General features: G+C 30.7%; 1 protein-coding gene across 1 annotated transcript in view; it reads left to right on the top strand.

Moving 5' to 3' along the window:
• Window positions 1–2,335: 2,335 nt before the first annotated feature.
• LOC142321007 (urocanate hydratase-like) overlaps window positions 2,336–18,368 on the top strand; it is a 59,621-nt gene continuing 43,588 nt past the window's right edge. The window contains exons 1-2 of the mRNA XM_075359001.1: window positions 2,336–2,506; window positions 18,077–18,207. Coding sequence (XP_075215116.1) covers window positions 2,369–2,506; window positions 18,077–18,207 — 269 coding nt within the window. The 5' untranslated portion in view covers window positions 2,336–2,368. The remainder of the gene's footprint in view (window positions 2,507–18,076; window positions 18,208–18,368) is intronic.

The following is an 18,368-nucleotide window of genomic DNA, read 5'->3' on the forward strand; positions in this document are numbered from 1 at the left end:
TGCAGCTATAAACTGTATTTTTTCTTTGAGGCAACTTAATTAAAGGCACGCTAAGCCTGTCATCATTAAATATTTATTATGGTTGCGTATATTCCTTAATGTATAAGCGATTGGTATGCACTAAAATCGAGTAAGAACGCGTTTTTAGATAAAAAATATAGTTTGGTATTAAAAAAAATTATGTATATATATTTTTTTATAAATTAACTTCATGAAAAACTAATTTTATAAAAGGAGAGATCTTGATGAACGCAATCAACGTGTTTTTAAAAGGAAAAGTAATAAGTAAAAATGTAGAATTAGTTTATGCAGCAAATCATTATATAGTGCTACTAGAATGTAATGTAATGTATTAAACGCTTTAATAAAATTAAAGTAAAGTACAATTCTTAAATGTTAATAAAAAGGATAAATAACAAGTTTGGTAAATCCAAAATAAAATATGGCCGGCCTCCGTGGCGCGAGTGGTAGCGTCTCGCCCTTTCATCCGTAGGTCCCGGGTTCGAATATCGGTCAGGCATGGCATTCTTACACTACAAATCATTCATCTATCCTCTGAAGCAATACCTAACGCTGCTTACGGAGGTTAATACAAAAACAAAAAAAAAAAAAATAAAAAATATGACCGTTGTAATATCTGGCTAGAGATCTAGATCAAAATAATATCTACTGAACAAAGTATTTTAAAAAAACTTATTAACTTTTCTAATTTAGCTGAAAATTAATATAAAAATAAAAAAACAACCCAAAATAACCAATAAAGTAATATAGAGATATAATAAGAAAGTAGATTTCTTTAATATCCACTTTATTTACTGAGGTTAGGCAGGAATTATGAGAGGGTTTCATAGGCAGAAGCAGTTTGGACATTTTTAGAATGTCGAAGATATGCCTGACTGTGATTTTATACTGAACGAAAGATGAAGGAACTATCATTACGTACAAAGGTGAGTGAGGAAATAATATAGACTGCTATCTTGAAAAATATATATCAATTAACATAAAAATAAAGGTGACATGGAAAATTAAGAAATAGATTAGGGTCATATATAATAGACCAGGATGCTAATTTGTGTAATTAAACGAATTATATTGGTAAACTGAAAAACGGAAAATAACGTAATGCACTAACATAGCTAATAATCAGTACAGCAATGATTGCTTGTATTGAAGCAATCTCGGTCCTAAATCAGGAGATCCCTGGTTTGAATCTGTCAAGCATAGCATTTTTCATACCAAATTCTATTTGGTATGAAAATAGAATATGAAATTCTATTTCCATATTTCTATGTATAAACTTCTCTGTAAGCTTCTGTGGCGAATTAGTTCATCAAACAAAAAATAGAATATAATAATTAAAAAAATAAGTACAAGGCAGTACATTTTAAAAAAAATGTGTTTTTTACCTTTTTTATTTCAATTTGGATGCTTTTAAAGTGGATTGCTACTTCAACAAAAAGCGTTTTTATACAATAAACATGCTTTCTCAGTCATGATTAAACCTGGTTGTTTAAATATCTGTTCAACAAAATAAATATAATAATTAAATAATTTCAACGTTAAATATCTTTTCAAAAACATACTATAAGCTTTAAAATATGATAAAAGTCTTAACTATGTGGATTACATAAAAAAATTGAAATAGAAGGTATGATGTTACTACAAATTAATAAATTGAAATCGTAAACCGATGAAAATTTACTTAGAAAAAAAAATGTTCTAATAATGATGTAATCAATAAATTGGAACTTGAAATTGACTTAAAAACTTAGAGAGATTACACAGACAATTTGATACGTCATTTAACTCAACAACTACCAAATTATAAATACAAATAAAAACTTTTAAATCAAATAATAAAATGCAGAAAAACCAGATAACCAAGCAATCTGTTTTGATTAGACATCAAAGAGAGCATACTTATTTTTTTAATTACAAAAAATTGAATTAATATTTTTAGTAAATAATGTACTACACTTGCCTGAGTGCGTTATTAAAGTGTTCATATCAAAATAATAAGTAACATAAGGCAATAAAAAATGAGTAATATTTAAAAATATATAATATTTATTTTGCTGCTACATGATATCTAGATAAAATACATGTAATTTCATTAAATAAAACTTATTATAGCAATAATACGTTGTTAATTTATGATAAAATTCAGTTAAAAAGTTATAATCTGTTTTACTGAATTTAAATGAAAGTAATTTACATATTATGAATTCAAAATAAAAAGAATAAATATGATTATCTTTTCATAAAAAAGGTTGCGGTACACTATAAATTGTACAGGTTTGTTTACTTTTTCACTAGACTGTACTGCTAGATTTTTATGTAGTCAACTCTGAACACTGTTAGTTTCAAAATGCCAAGTTATAAAGCCACATTGTTAGCACTAAGTAAGGGTTTAGTTTTAGATCCTCTTCCACCAAGACGATTAAGGGATGATTTATTTCCTCATGCACCGATCAGAAAACACAGTTTAAACAAAGAACAAATGCAGGTATGTAATAATACAAATTATTTTGACGGTATCAAAATATTATATATAAATCCTTGTTTACAGTAAATATTATTGATCGTTAACTTAATTATTTGTAAGATTTTTACTTATTTAAAAATAAGTAAAAAAAATTATTGTTAAAAATATTATAAAAAGAAAATTAATTTAATCAAAATTATTTTTTAAGTTAAACGTTTATTATTAATTAAAAATTTATTTTGTAATAGGGGTTATACCTAAAACAAATTGATGTCTGTATGATGTAGTAATCTGAATCAGAGATCTTTAGAATAAGAGATTAAAATACAATACTAAAGAGTAATTTTTTTATTTTATTGAATGAATAATTTTTTTTAATGTGTAAAAAAAATACTTAAGTGCCCAGCTAATAAGTACATGATCTTTATAATTAATTATCAATATCAGTTAAGATGTTTTGCACCAACTTATCTAATTTTTTGTGGGTCTCAGTCCAGAAAAGCTCAGACAATTTAGTTGTTAATCTTGAGTATCAAATTAATTATTAATCTTAAAAGTTAGTAGTTATTAGTAGTACTCAGAGAAGTATGTAAGGATATTAATCCTTCTTGTTTAAGCAAAAAAGAAATGATTGGGATTTTTATACTAGATGGCCTTACTGAGACTGCCAGTCGCTAGTAATGTGAATGGATTATATAATATAATCATCTTGCGTGATATTACACAACAAAAATGTTCATGTAAAGATTGGTGTACGAAGCAGTCTCTAAAATAACCAATTTAAGGCAGTCTTTATAACTTATATTTAAAAAAGAGTACTGCAGTTAAGTTTTTAAAAAAAATCAATTTTCATCTTAGCATCATAATAAATATTCAAATTCAAACTTTATTTTAGATATTTCAAAAAACATACACGACATAAACTAGCACATTATTAATCTGCACGGACAATGCGTACAATTTAGTTAAGTGCAGATTATGATTATTTGTTTTACTTCTTACTTTTTTTAATCAAGCCTTATCACAATATCCATTGGCACTGATATATCACTGTCATTATTCAGTATAAAAGATGGGAGCATCATTTCACAGGAATGCATGGTTTACCATCAGCATCAGGAGAACAATAAAAAAAAAAAGTACATTATGCAACGAGTCTATAGCCATTAATGCACGAGTGTGAAGTAAGTTATAACTTCGCAAGAGTGCATAAATGGCCAATATAGAAAATTGCATTCTATATTTGTTTTTTACGGCAGAGAAGATATTGGGATTATTGATTTAAATCAATGGTAGAATACATGGTTTACAGAATATTTTTTAAAACTTTTCAAAAAATACATTAAAGAATAAGTTTCTGTAGCAATAGGTTATTGCTATATAAACTCTGCCTTTTCTTTAATATCGATCGGTAAAAACATTTCGTCCTTAGAATCCGACATAATTAACAAAAGGATGGTTAATAAAGAAACTTAGTTACCTATTGGTGTACTTTCAAATTAACCTCTACTTACTAACTAGTAAGTCGGATTAAAATGAAAGTAAAGGAACAGTCGATACATTAAACAATACTTGCTTCTGATTGGTATGCGGTTGAAAAGAGTAGGCTTTTGATTGGTTGAACACCTGTATAGTAATAAAGATCTGTTTCATAATGACTCTCATTATAATATAGGTTCCAACCTCGTAATTCAAACACTAATACAGCTGTAGAAAAAGTTATTTAAGTCCAAATATTACCAGAAACAATTTTTTTTCTGCACTGAGTGGTGTAGTAAGAGACGAATGGTGTCAGAATAAGAGACGAGAATACAATAAAATAATAAAAGTAGAGTAATTTTAATAATAAAAATTTAATAGAGTAATTTTGATATTTTTGTTACCTTTGAAACAAAATTAATAAATAAATGAAAGCATTTTATAGTAATATACTTACAGAATGGATGAAAAATACTCCCAGAATCGAGATCTCAACGTGTTGTAAGCCCATTTTGTGGGGATTAGATTTGAAAAATTGATTACGGATAGAACTAACAAGAATGACACAAACTAGCATGAAACAGCTAGTTTTGGAAAACTGAAGAGGCTTAATAGATGAAAACCTAACATTCAAGCGCCACTTTGACCTTTGACCTTTGACCCTTGAGTCCAAGTTGGCGCACAACCTGAGGGTATGTTTTCCAAGATTACCCCCTGTTTGCAGTTAAATTTTCACGTTGAAAGAGTACATAAAACACGGGTTTGAGATGCCCCCAAAATTACAAAAAAGAACCCACAAAGAAAAACCCTTTTATTGATTTAACAGAACAGTATTTTGAATTGAAACACAAACTAAAAAAAGATATTTCTATTTCTGATTTGTTGTTGTGTATTGAAATTCCAAATAAAAAAACAAGCTTTGGTGGATCTTTATTAAAATAATCGTGGAATGTTATCAATAAAAATCATATAGATATTTATGAATTTTTAATGTCTATGAAGCGAAGGTATTTAGTGCTATAAAATGTCAAGCTGAAAAATATAAAGGAAACAACATTAAATATTAATTGTTGTTGAAGTGAAAAAAATTTGTAGATTATAAATGTAATTTTTTTGAAGTAAATTTACGTAGTAGTACTCGATATGCGACAAATGTTTGCGAAAATCAAGTCAGTTTGAACGAACAGTATTTAGAAGCTTAGGAAAAAATTAACGAATCTTTCGAAAGGTTTATTCAAATGGGTAGCGTTTGGTTTATGAATAAAATATTGAGATTGGATCTTTCAGTATCAGAATTCGATCCACTTTGCGGTGGAACCACTACATATTTACTATTACTGAAAGCTTTGGGAAAGAAACATGGTGTAATAAATATTAAAAAAAACGATCAAAAATGTTTTCTATGGTTTATTCTACCCCATCTATTTCCTCAAAGTGGACGTCATTATCGAGTTTCGTTCTATAAAAAATTCGAAAATCATTTAAACATGAAATGAATAAAGTAACGAGTTTGTGTAGAAGGTATTGATAAATTTGAATCTGGTGTAATGTTATGCTATCGAAAATTATGATGATGAATTATTTAAGTCTAAAGATGTATATGTAAAACGTGCGAGTAATAATAATCGAAAAACAGCGGCGTGGTTATTATTATTAACCGATCTTATATTAAATCGATCTCATTATACTCTAATAAACATGAAAACTGGATATAACGGCTTATCAAGACTAGAGTGATATGAATAAAAGGAGTAGAAAATCTGAATGTTGTCCCTATTGTTTATGCTGTTTGAAATCTTGGAATAGTGAAAAGGAGGCGAAAAAAAACTCGAAGTACATATTGAATACTGTAAGCATGGAAAGGTTCAGCGAATTAGAATGGCAAACGAATGGATCTATGTGGAAGAGAAACGTAGACGTAGTAATTTGGTATCGTATAGTGATTATTCTTCAACCTTACACACACCTTTAAATCATATCGCGAATCCTGAATCCGCCACTACATTAAAAACAGACACTCATAAACCGTCTGAATATTGTCATGTTATAATAGATGAAAACGGATGTGTTGTAGATTCAAGTTAACAGAGCTATTTCAGATGATGATAAGGTAGTAGAAAAGTTTCTCATTGATTTATGTGAGAAATACAAGTATTTCGAAAAGGAATTAACAACTAGAAAAGGGTTTACTATGACCATAGAAATCAAGAAAGATTTCTAAAAGACACTAAATGTGTTATATGTGGTGATGAGAATCGTGTAAGACATCATTCTCATACTGATGGTAAATTTATTAGACCTGCTCATGAAAACTGCAATTTAAATTGTAAACTCATAACATTTATAGCGGTTGTATTTCATAATTTACGCGGGTACGATTTGCGAATCGTACTCGCAAATTATCACATCGTATTCACATCACTTGTCAGCACATCGTATTGGCAATGGACGAATTGAAAGATAAATTGGAATTTCTTGTTTAGGAAACAATAGTGAGTGAAAAGCTTACACCTATAACACTCAAGAATAAAATATCGTGTCGATTTATAGATTTCATATCAATTTCTATCTTATAGTCTTGATAAACTGGTGCGAAGTTTATTTGATGCTAGTTGTAAACTGTTATTACGTGTTTCTTTAAAACAAAAACAATTTCGAATCTATGTACTAACAAATCGTGATGAAAACAATAAAGATAGAGCCGTGATGAACCTGTTAATTTAACAAAAAGGCGTTTATCCATATACGTATATTAAATCGGCATCTGTTTCGATGAAACACAACTACCACTTACCGAAGCAATTTATGATGATTTAAAGAAAAAACATCTGAATCGAAGTATAATCACGCGCAAAACGTTTGGAATCGATTTAAAATTAAAACGCTAGGTGAATATCATGATTTCTATATGAAATTGGATGTCATATTGTTGGCTGATGTATTTGAAAGTTTTCGTAATAAAATGACTGAAATAAACAATTTAGATCCGTGTCATTATATATCTGCTGCACATTTATCGTGGTTCGCCGCCCTCAACGCTTCGAAGGTGCAATTAGAAATAGTTACAGATCCCCGGATATGTATTTGCTTTTTGAAAAAGGCATTCACGGCGGCGTGTCAATGTTTCCCAATCGTTACGCTATGGCTAACGATACGAATTATGAGGGCATTTTCGATAAAAATAAACCAATAAAATTCATTAAATATTACGACGACCGATCTCTTTACGGGCGATGTTTGATGGAACCGTTGCCTGTAGATGGATTCAGATGGTGTGATGAAAACGAAATTGAATATTTGTTCGTAAATAGTCTAAGCGATGTGAAAGATGATGCGGAAACGGGTTATAATTTAGAAGTCGATTTAGCATATCCTAAACCCTTAAACGAATCGCATAACATTACCCATTCGCGCGAGAGAAAGAATCCATTCCCAATAGTACGATTTCTCCATTTGTCTGTGATGAAAATCGAGTAGCGTGTAAAAAATTATTGTGTACTTTGAAAGATAAACACAAATACGTTCTAAATTACAGAACGTTAAAATTATATCTACAACAGGTATAGTGTTATTGAAAATACATAGAGCCGTTTGTTTTAATCAATCTCCATGATTGAAAGGTTATGTTGAGAAATATTTCTATGCGTGGTGTACTAAAGATAAGATTGAAAAAAAGGTTTATAAGCTATTAATTAACAGTGTTTATGGAAAATCTATTGAAAATGTAAGAAAGCTAATCGATACGTGTTTGATCAATGACGAATCCAAGTTTAAAAAATTAAACGCTAGTCTAAGAGTTAAATATAATTATATTTACGGAAAGGCTGTAGTTGGAATATCAATGTAGAAGAAAAATATATACTTAAACAAACCCATATATATAGGTTTAACACTGACAGATTTGGCAAAATTAATCATGTACGATTATCACTGTAACCACTTTTTATCTAGGTACGGCCATGAAAACATAAAGCTACCAATGACAGATACAGATTCGTTATTATACTCAATTATAAAAAAAGATGAACATTTTTGTTGGTATAGTGGCAAAGAATTGAATAAACAAGATCAAAATATTTACGCATCGAGTAAATACGATATAGGTCGTTTAAAAGATGAAATGAAGGGTCAACCAATCTACGAATCTGTTAGGTTTAGAGCTAAAATGTATTCTTTATTTTGGAGACCCAGCGAATATCGTTTACAACAAAAAAACACAGCCAAGGGGGATTAAAAAAGGTTCTCATATATTTGATAAAGACAACTTGAACGTTTTAAATAATGAAATGTATAAAAATTGATTATTCAATATAAACATTTCATATTCCACATCAAAATCATTAAGTACTTTTAATCAACAAATTTATTCGATTGATCAATGTAAAAAAGCTCTCTCTCCTTATGATGACAAAAGATTCGCATTAGAAAACCTTATAGATACACTTCCATACGGTCATAAAGAAATCGATCAATATATGGTGAAAAGGAAAAAATAATTATCCCACATATTAAATTAAATACTAAAAAATTAGTCTACATCTTAAATTACTATTTACGTTAGTTTAGTTTTGTTACAAATAATTACAACTAGATCTTTTGGTTTTGTAATAAAGGATCTCAAAAATTAATAGAATCATTTGGTCGCTTAGATTCGAGCGACCAAAATAATTAAAGAAATCTAAACATTTTCATACAAACATGAATATTGATAAAACAGGAACGATAGTTTATACATAAAGACTTTTAATAATTTTAATTATGTCATGATGGTGGGAAACGATTTAAAAAATGATTAGAAAAGAAACAATCTAAAGAGTTATTAGAATATTTCACATCGGTCCGATGTGAAAATGTCAAAAGTTACTGGTACTGTGTGAAATCATAAGAGGAACGTATGTTTGTGATGATTTAATACTAGCAATAGCATTTTGAATATCCCCAAATTTTTAAGAATTCTTAATTTGGTTCATTCCAACTGATGTAATACGTTTTAGATTTGTTATTTTTCTTCTGGTATAGAACGGAGCAGCAGCAGCAGCAATATCAGTTAAAGCCGATTTAGCGAAAGAATTATACAAGCCGGCTAGATGTAATTATTCTACTACAAAGAATAAAATCAAAGGTTTGAACGACCTATACCAAGAGACAGTCGAAATGATACCATGTCTCGAACCAATAAGGTTACAAATACTTGTTGACGGTTATCGATTCTTTTACTAAATTTGTGTACACTATACCGTTAAAGAAGACGGGCATAGAAGTCGCGGCCACTATATTATTCCACCAATTCAGATAAAAAAGCCGCTATAGTTGAACGTTTTAACAGAACATTGAATATGAAAATGTGGACTAAATTTACAGAAAACGGCAACTATAAATGGATTGACACACTGCAAGCCCTCGTTGACGAGTATAACGATACTGTGCATTCAGCTACAGAATTTATACCTAAAGATGTAAATAAGACGAACTAATCACAAGTGCTTGCAAATCTAAACAAAATACGATAGAAAAAAGGGTGTTGTAAAATTTAAATTTAATGTTGGCGATTACGTTCGCATAAGCAAACATAAAAAGGTATTCGATAAGGGTTATTTACCGAATAAAATATTCAAAATACATACGATGCACGCTGAATCTCGACCGGTTACATATGAACTGATTGATAAAAGAAATGAACTTGTAAAAGTATGTCTTTATCAACACGCATTAGAAAAAAACAAACACAAGGATGTAAATTAAATTGAGAAAATACTCAGACGAAAAGGCGACAAGGCGTATGTAGCTTTTTAATGTATATACGTATGTAGCGACAATGGCTAAGATAGATCCTGGATAGATCCAAGTGATGTTAAATGAACATCAAACACAATATTTTATTGATGTAGATGTTTAATCATTTATAAAATAGATAACAATATTCCCGCAACAGTTGCATCCAAAAACCCTCACACACATAGATTTAATATTAATTATTCCTTTAAGATAGGGTATAAACCAATAAAATCTCAAATTACTGAATTTATTGAGTTTTTTGCTCACTATAAATTGGATGCATTTCATATAAAAATAACTCTTCATAGTGATGGTACTCTTGGTTACATACATTAGATAAATATTATGATTATGAAAATGATTTTGATGAGGAATTTGAAAATGATTTGGCAAAATGCCCTTATAATTTACTTACTATTAGTTCAAAGAGTAAACATATCAGCTGCGGCATAAGATCTATAGTTTATTGATAAACACTTTATTTATTTCTATACAGATTCCCAAATAATGTTTCAATTGATTGTTTCAGTTGTATTAATATGTTATTTCATACAAATTTGTATTTGTATGAATATCTATAGAATAGATATATCAATAATTTAGTGGCGTGTAGTTAGGTGTGTATTTATTTTTCTCTATATATACAAATGTTATTGATTTTCAATAACAAAATTTTCATAAAAGATGTAGATGAAGGAAGTACAACAGAAAAAAAAGTTCCCCATCGTGAACGCAATGATGGTTACGGATTCAAAAAACGAAGTAGGCATAGCTCTTTATTACCAACACTATTAAATGTATTGTATGCGGTCCATAAAATTGCGGTATAACAAATATTGTCTTTAATCTTTTAGTTCAACCTAACGGAGTACGTTTTCAGAACTTGTACATTTTTTCAAAATCCCTTTACCAACCTCTATATAAAATATTATCAAACTTAATGATGATAATCTAGAACTTGGTTACCATGAATTTACTAAAAACGATCAAGTTTTATAACCGGAAGCGAGTGAACCCTATTAATTAATGATTTTTGATGATGTAATCAAAGAAAAACAAGGCAATATCGGTGCTTATTTTGCGAGAGGTCGTCACAATAAAATTGTTTTTATCTAGCGCAAACATATTTAAAAATGCCAAAATAACTCGTACGTGACAACTGCCATTTTCTAATATTATTCAGACAAGACGGTAAATTTACAACATATTTACGATGAACACGTAAACGTTGACATATCGTTTGATGATTTTAAATCATTATGTTTAAAACGCGAACTGTTAAGGTTTTCTAGTTATGGATAGAGAGTGATAAAAATAAAGGTCGTTATAGAAACAGTATCGGTAAATTTTAATCGATGATTTAACGCTGAACGGACGGTGAACGAACGCACGTTTAGATGAATAAATTAATTGTTTGCATTTTAATTTTTTTTATTGTAGGACAGGAAGGGGAAACAAATGGTTGAAATTGATAAATTGAATAAAGATTTTAAACTTAAACATGCGGCTTTCGTGATAGGTTTAGCCAAAGATGCTTTATTTCAAAAACGCTTTCGACCGATAATAAATCCCATACAAGAAATTTAAAAAAAAATTGATAAATCAAAACCACCTCCTCCTTCAACGGATGGAGAAATTGATATAGATAGAGTAGGACGCGAATTGGGTGATACATTGACAGGTCATTTACAGAAACATCAAGATAGGTGTGAACAGAGTTTGTTAGAGTAAGGTTTAGAACTTTCAGATGATGATGAAGAAAAAGATATAGCATCTTCAACAATGTTATCTGAAAAAACAACATTACCATAGAACAAACTAATCTGCACATGAAGGTGACATTTACAATATATATATAGATATTGTGCCAGACACTCCATTTACACAAGTTTCTGAAACGCAAGATTCAATTACAAGTAAAGAATATAAAGAAGCTATAAAACCATATTTATAAATGATAAAAACAGGTCCAAATGTATCAATGATTCATTATATGGTGTGAAATATGATAAAAGTACAAATACGAGCACATTAGGAAATAAAGAAATTAAATTTGTAGATGATAAAAAAATTATTTGGGAGATTTTATATATTCAGCCGCACTTGATATTTTAGAGTTGTTAATTTGTAAAAACCCAGATCTGAAGAAACTTCACAAAACAGATATGCAAACTTATGGTGAAATGTTGAAACAAACTGGTGCGTACTTGACAGGTGCCGGCGTCGTAAAAACGAATAAACCCTTCAAATATAAGGAAGTAATCAGAAAGCCTTTTCCTCCAAAACGAACAGATAGATCTGCATATAAAACACCAGCCACATCTTTTTCAGGTAGCGGACTACTGCACTCTCAATTCAATTAAAATACAATCTATTTATACTGGGATGATCCAAATGAATTGTTAGCTAGATTGTATACCCTTGTGGGTGAATAAGACGTTGGAAACAAGAGCGTTTCGAATGAAATAATATCCATAATTAAAGAATTGAGAGATGTTGAATTTGAATAGATTATTGGTATTAGAGCATTATTTTTTATATAGAAATTTCATGAACACGAATAAGATTCGGTAGTAAAAGACAACGAGGAAAGAATGGAAAAGGTATTTCTGGACCTCCAGGAATTGGTTCATTCCAAACAGAAGATGAACATTATGATATACAAAATCATATATTGTGTAATTTATCTGATCCGATTGACGGCGCGGACGCGTTTATTTTAAACAAGCTCAAGATATGTTCAAAATCGCAATGGAAAGTTTAGACAGGGTGATAATAAACTATGATGTAAGGATTAAAAAGGACGCGTTTATTTTAAACAAGCTCAAGATATGTTCAAAATCGCAATGGAAAGTTTAGACAGGGTGATAATAAACTATGATGTAAGGATTAAAAAGTATAAAGAGGATGAAGAAAAGAGGCTTGCAGATGCAAGTGTAAAGTTTATGACAGATGCGCTCGAGCCGCTTAAAAGAAAAATTGATAAGTATATAGATGCTGAATTAAATGTTCGCATTACAGACGATCTCGTGACTGCTAACATTAAGACACATTTAGAAAATGAGATTAAATCTATACTCACTCAAATGAAAACATAAAATAAAAAGTACTTCTTAAAACATAATGTATTTTATAGTTTAACCGGTTTAGTATAATTAAACACGAAATAATCTGTTTTTTCGATAAATTATTGTATTTTTTTGGTTTATATAAAATACTTTGGAGGTGAAGATCTTTACCACCTAATTTACATACATTAAAGATTAATTATTATTGTAAAAATGTGTTGAAAATATTAAATTATCTCATCGGTCAGAATTCCTGCTGATGAAATGAGTTGTACATTATTCAGAAACTTTGGCTACTCGAAATTCCAATCAACCAAACACTATATATGTAGAGTAGTACGGAAATGGGGATATTGCGCCAAAATATAAGATGGGAGACAGTCCGCCATATTTGATTCAAAGATGGCGGCGTCCGACATCTTGGAATGACGTCACGAATTCAAGATGGCGGTGGTCGGACATATTGGATTGTGACGTCAGTGGTGTTCGTAGCCCGTCAGTGTTGCCAACCTGGTTATATATTTAAATTGTTGAAGTAATATTTCAAAGGTTGGTAGCACTTTTGAACAGCTGTTGTGGAGTGGTCGGTTTGAATTAAATAAATAAATAATATTTGAAGGGAAAAACACTTTGTTGGCTTTTACCTGAACCGTGTCATGAGGGACGCGAAAGACTGACGCCTTAAACGAATTGGCTACAGCGGCTCCCTGATGTATTGAGTGAAAAATGTTCTACATTAGCGGGGAAATGATGAATTGTGAGTTTTAGCGTCACATCAGTCTGTACACACACACACACACACACACACACACACACACACACACACACACACACACACACACACACACACACACACACACACACACACACACACACACACACACACACACATACATACACACACACACACACACGCACACACACAGAGAGAGAGAGAGAGACACACACACACACACGGTACTGAGTCACTATTCTCCTGGTGATAACTAGGAGCGCTAGTGTCGCAGCCTTGGATTTTCCCTTTTTCTTCATGGGAATTTCCCTTTTCCCTTTTTTGTATTGAGTGAAAACTGAAATATATTTATTTCAGCGTCTTACTTTGAACGTCCGTTACAGTGGTAGGCGCGAAAGCGCCGGATTCAAAGCGGCCGCGCATGTGCAACACGTAGACCGTTACTGCTGCTACCACCATCACCACCTAACTGAAATACAAAGAAAAAAAGTCCGTTACAATTCAAAAGAAAAACCAAATCAGCCCTACATTGCCGTATGATGGATTATAGCGTTGTTGTTGCATTTCCATACCACCCAAAAGGTAGCAACCGCGGCGCGTTGAGATTTTTTTAACGAGTGAAATCTCTCCCCGAGAGGCCAACACTCGTAAAAAATTAAAATATAAGTTAAAAATTATGTTGTTTATTACAAAAATTTACCACGAGCAAAAAAATAAAGAGAGATTTGTATACTATCATTAATATTTTTGAATTCTAATTGATTTAAAATAAACTGTTCATAATCGGATCTGTCTTTGGTTTTTTTGTATTGTGCACGAAAGGCATTGATACTAATAAGTTATTTCACTGTTTCTTTCAAATGAACATATTTTTCAACGTACAACACTTTATATTTTAAACCAAATTGTTTACAAGCTGATTCTAAGTAATGAAAGTTTTTAAGTACACAGGGATGTTCTATATAAAATGTATAGTTATTTTCTGGATGAAATGCAAATTCTAATTTAGCTATGTATCTGTATTTTACGTAATTAAATATGTGAACTTGACCAATCAAATTTATTATAGTCTATTTTATTTTCTGTTTTTAAAATCATTTCTTTTTTTTAGCATTGCTTGAGTTAAAAATTACCTTGACTGCTGGTTGTAGTTTTTGGGTATCGGGTGAACAGAAATTAAAAAATTCTCTATTTTTAAAGATTGTGTATTCCCGAAAAAAATTAACTTATTACACACTCTCCTCACCATTTGTCACATAACCTGATAGTAGATAAATTTATTACCAGATCATGTAACGGGCCTTGGAACCACTACATATAGCAATTGTAAAAACTGTTATTTTAAATAAAACAATAGTTCGTACACATTTTCTGTACGGGGGTTTAGTGTTTTTTTGTTTTGTGTATAATAAATTGAATGTGTGTTTCAAAGTTTTTGTTGTACGTGTTATGTGTTGTTGTAGTCCTGAAAAGGACTATTTTCCTATACCTCTATCGTCTTCTCCTTTTGAATTAAATACCTATTCGAAAACGACATTGTAGGTTTTCCCTACAATCCCCTTGAATATTAATTTTGTCTTGTTTGCTACCAGCTGGTCAATCTCATCGTTGTCTAGACGATCGGCGAACCGCTTTGGTAGAAAAACTCTACGAAAAATAAGAAGAAAGGACACGGTATTATCGGCTCTGTAGTCAATAAAGGTTCTACAATCAATAAAGCTGTAAACGGAAATAAGCCGTTTACAGCTCCGTTTATTATTTTCGCTTGAAGCTTATTTGTGAGGTTACAATTATTGTGGGGCGGGAACGAAATTAGATAAGCGATTGAAATTTGGTGAGAAAGGCGTCAATAAATTTGACGATCCCTGTAAACTGCACGATATAGCTTATTCGAAGTATCCAGATAGTAAAACGAGATCTCAAGCCAATAAAGCGCTCGCTGAACGAGCTTGGGAACATGTAATCGCACCAGATAGCAGTTTCGCTGAAAGAGCAGCTGCCTACTTTATAACTAACTCGATGAACGCCAAATCGAAATTTGGTGGTAGATTAAGACTTAAGAAAAGTGGTAGGCGATTAAAATTAAAGAAAGGTGCTAGCGGTACTAAGAAAATTAATAAAAAAAAAAGTAACTGATTCAAAACCGAAACGCACTTTATACAATTACGGATTGATTGAGTACGCGAAACAGTTGATAATTCCACGTTTTAGAGATATTTTTATGCTCGACGCGTAACCGTAAAAGATTAGGAAAAATGCATACACTATAGTTAATTTAGACACTTCAAACAGTCGCGGAACGCATTGGTTTGTTTCCGGAAAATCGATAAAAATGTAGATTATTTTGATAGCAAAGGTGATGCGCATCCTCCTTCAGTATTGATGAATTATTTCGGGAAGTCTAATGTAACGTACAATTGTACTAGATATCAAGCCGACGACAATGTAATTTGCGGTCGATTATGTTTAGAATTTTTATTTGAATAAATTATGTTTTTTTTTCTATATAAATAGAATACATTTGTAGTGTCTATTATCGATTGACAGTAACAGTTCGACTATTAGGAAATCGTTTACTCTTCCAATGATCCTTTCAAAAGGCAAATACGAAATGGGTTTAAAATTTTTTATGACCAGCAGCACTGTTCCGAACGTGGAAGAGAATAAAAATAATAAATTGTGTTACGCGTTAGACAAGGATGTTAAAAAATATGAAAATAATAATTATGTATTTACAAAGAAATTATATAACAACACCGACGTATAGTTATGAAATCGAAATTTCGGTGAGTATATATAGAATGAAATGAAAAAAAAAAAACCATTCTTTGCGAGCAAACATCAATACGTCACAATGCGAAATTAAAAGCACTGTATGGATAGATTTTTCGGATAAAGATTGCAGCATCGGCAGTCTGGTGGGTTATGGTCCGAGAATTCTCAAACCGAATATAACACATTTTTCAGATCAAATAATAAATATCGCTCCTATTTCATCGGCTGAAATTGCCGGATGGATCAGTGGAAAAAATAGTCAATTTAGATGAAAATGGTACTTTTAATTTATGCATACTGTTATCAATGCTGTTGGGTTTCGCTGAAACCCATTTTACGTAATTAAATATATGAACTTGACCAATCAAATTTATTATAGTCTATTAAAAAATAATTTATTATAAATAATTATTAATATAATTATTAAATAATTTATTATAGTCTATTAAAAAATAATCATAAACAATAGACAGGAATTAGTGTTGAGACATTTTGATAGCGATGTAAACGCGATATGCGCTACGGTTCCCGACCATAAATCTAAGATAGAATTAACAGAAATCGTGTGGGTTGTTCCATATTTAAAGGTCGTGCCCGAATTGGAACTGATTAAGATGACAGATCAAAATAAAGATGTGCGTATGGCATTAAGAGCGTGGGACCTTCACGAAAATACGGCTGTTCCTCAAACGGATTCTTTTGTATGGAACGTGACAACTTAGTCGCAAATAGATAAACCGCGCGCTATGTTATAGTAGGTTTTCAAACTTATAGGAAAGATAACGCCATAAAGGACGCATTCAGAATTTGATTCTTGTAACGTGAAAAATATTAATGTAATAATAAATTCAAACCCGTACGAAGGGAATCAAACATTGATGTATAGAATGTTTATTAATTTTCAAAAATCATATTATAAAAATATAGATTTGCCGTACACATTTTCCGATTACAAAAGCAAATATACTTTATATGTGATTGATTGCTCGCGTCAAAATGAATCCGTAAAGATGTGAGCAATTGATTTGAAAATTAAAGTTGAAGCGGAAGAGAATTTTAAGCCTAATACAGTAGCGTATTGTTTATTAATTTACGATAATATAGTAACTCTCTGTTGACGGGCATTGTGATAAAGCAACAGTAATAGGTCAAAGATAGCGAATATTTTTATTTTGTATTTTTGTAGCTAATGATAGTTAACATTCATTGTAAATATATATACAGGTAAATATATATGATATTTTACATCATCAAATACGAAAAGTTTCTGAAAAAAAGGCGTATTTAGAGAACAATTGGATCTAGACGCATGGGGCTGGGCTCTACCGTTCCGAGGGGATCGCAAAGTACACTTTTGGTAAAGCCTTTCAAAAATCGTGTCAGATTTAGCCTAGGACGCACCGTTTTCGAGATACGCTCTTTTTTTTGAGAAATCGTTATTTAATGTATCGAAACACTCGTGAAAACATGACCACACATTCAACCGTCAATTTCTTTGTTGGTTCTTTATTGTAATTTTGGGGGCATCTCAAACCTGTGTTTTGTGCAGTAAATCCACTCTTTTAGCGTGAAAATGTAATTATAAACAGGGGGTAATCTTGGAAAACATACCATCAGGTTCTGCGCCAATTTGGACTCAAGGATCAAAGGTCAATCAAAGGTCACACAGGGACTTGAATGTAAGGTTTTCATACTACTAGGCTTTCTATGAATTTTGAAAGTGTGAAGAGAATTACGCTATATTATTACATTATTTTTCAGCTTGCAGTTAAAAATGCATTGCGTTATTTTCCTCCTTACTTACATGATGAATTATCATTTGATTTTTCTGAGGAACTAAAGAACTATGGACACATCTATATGTATCGGTTTTTACCCCAGTTTCAGTTGAAGTAAGTAGTACTAATTATTTATTTATTTTTATTATATAATCTTCTTTTATCTACTATGGTCTAAATAGTATATTCAATGAAAGTAATAAATGACTTCATTTTTTCATTTATTTAAGCATTTTATTTTTTGTAATGTCTTAAAAAACATAGTAATGTAATTT

This window comes from Lycorma delicatula, chromosome 3 (genome assembly GCF_047948215.1).
Source record: "Lycorma delicatula isolate Av1 chromosome 3, ASM4794821v1, whole genome shotgun sequence".
NCBI lineage: Eukaryota > Metazoa > Arthropoda > Insecta > Hemiptera > Fulgoridae > Lycorma > Lycorma delicatula.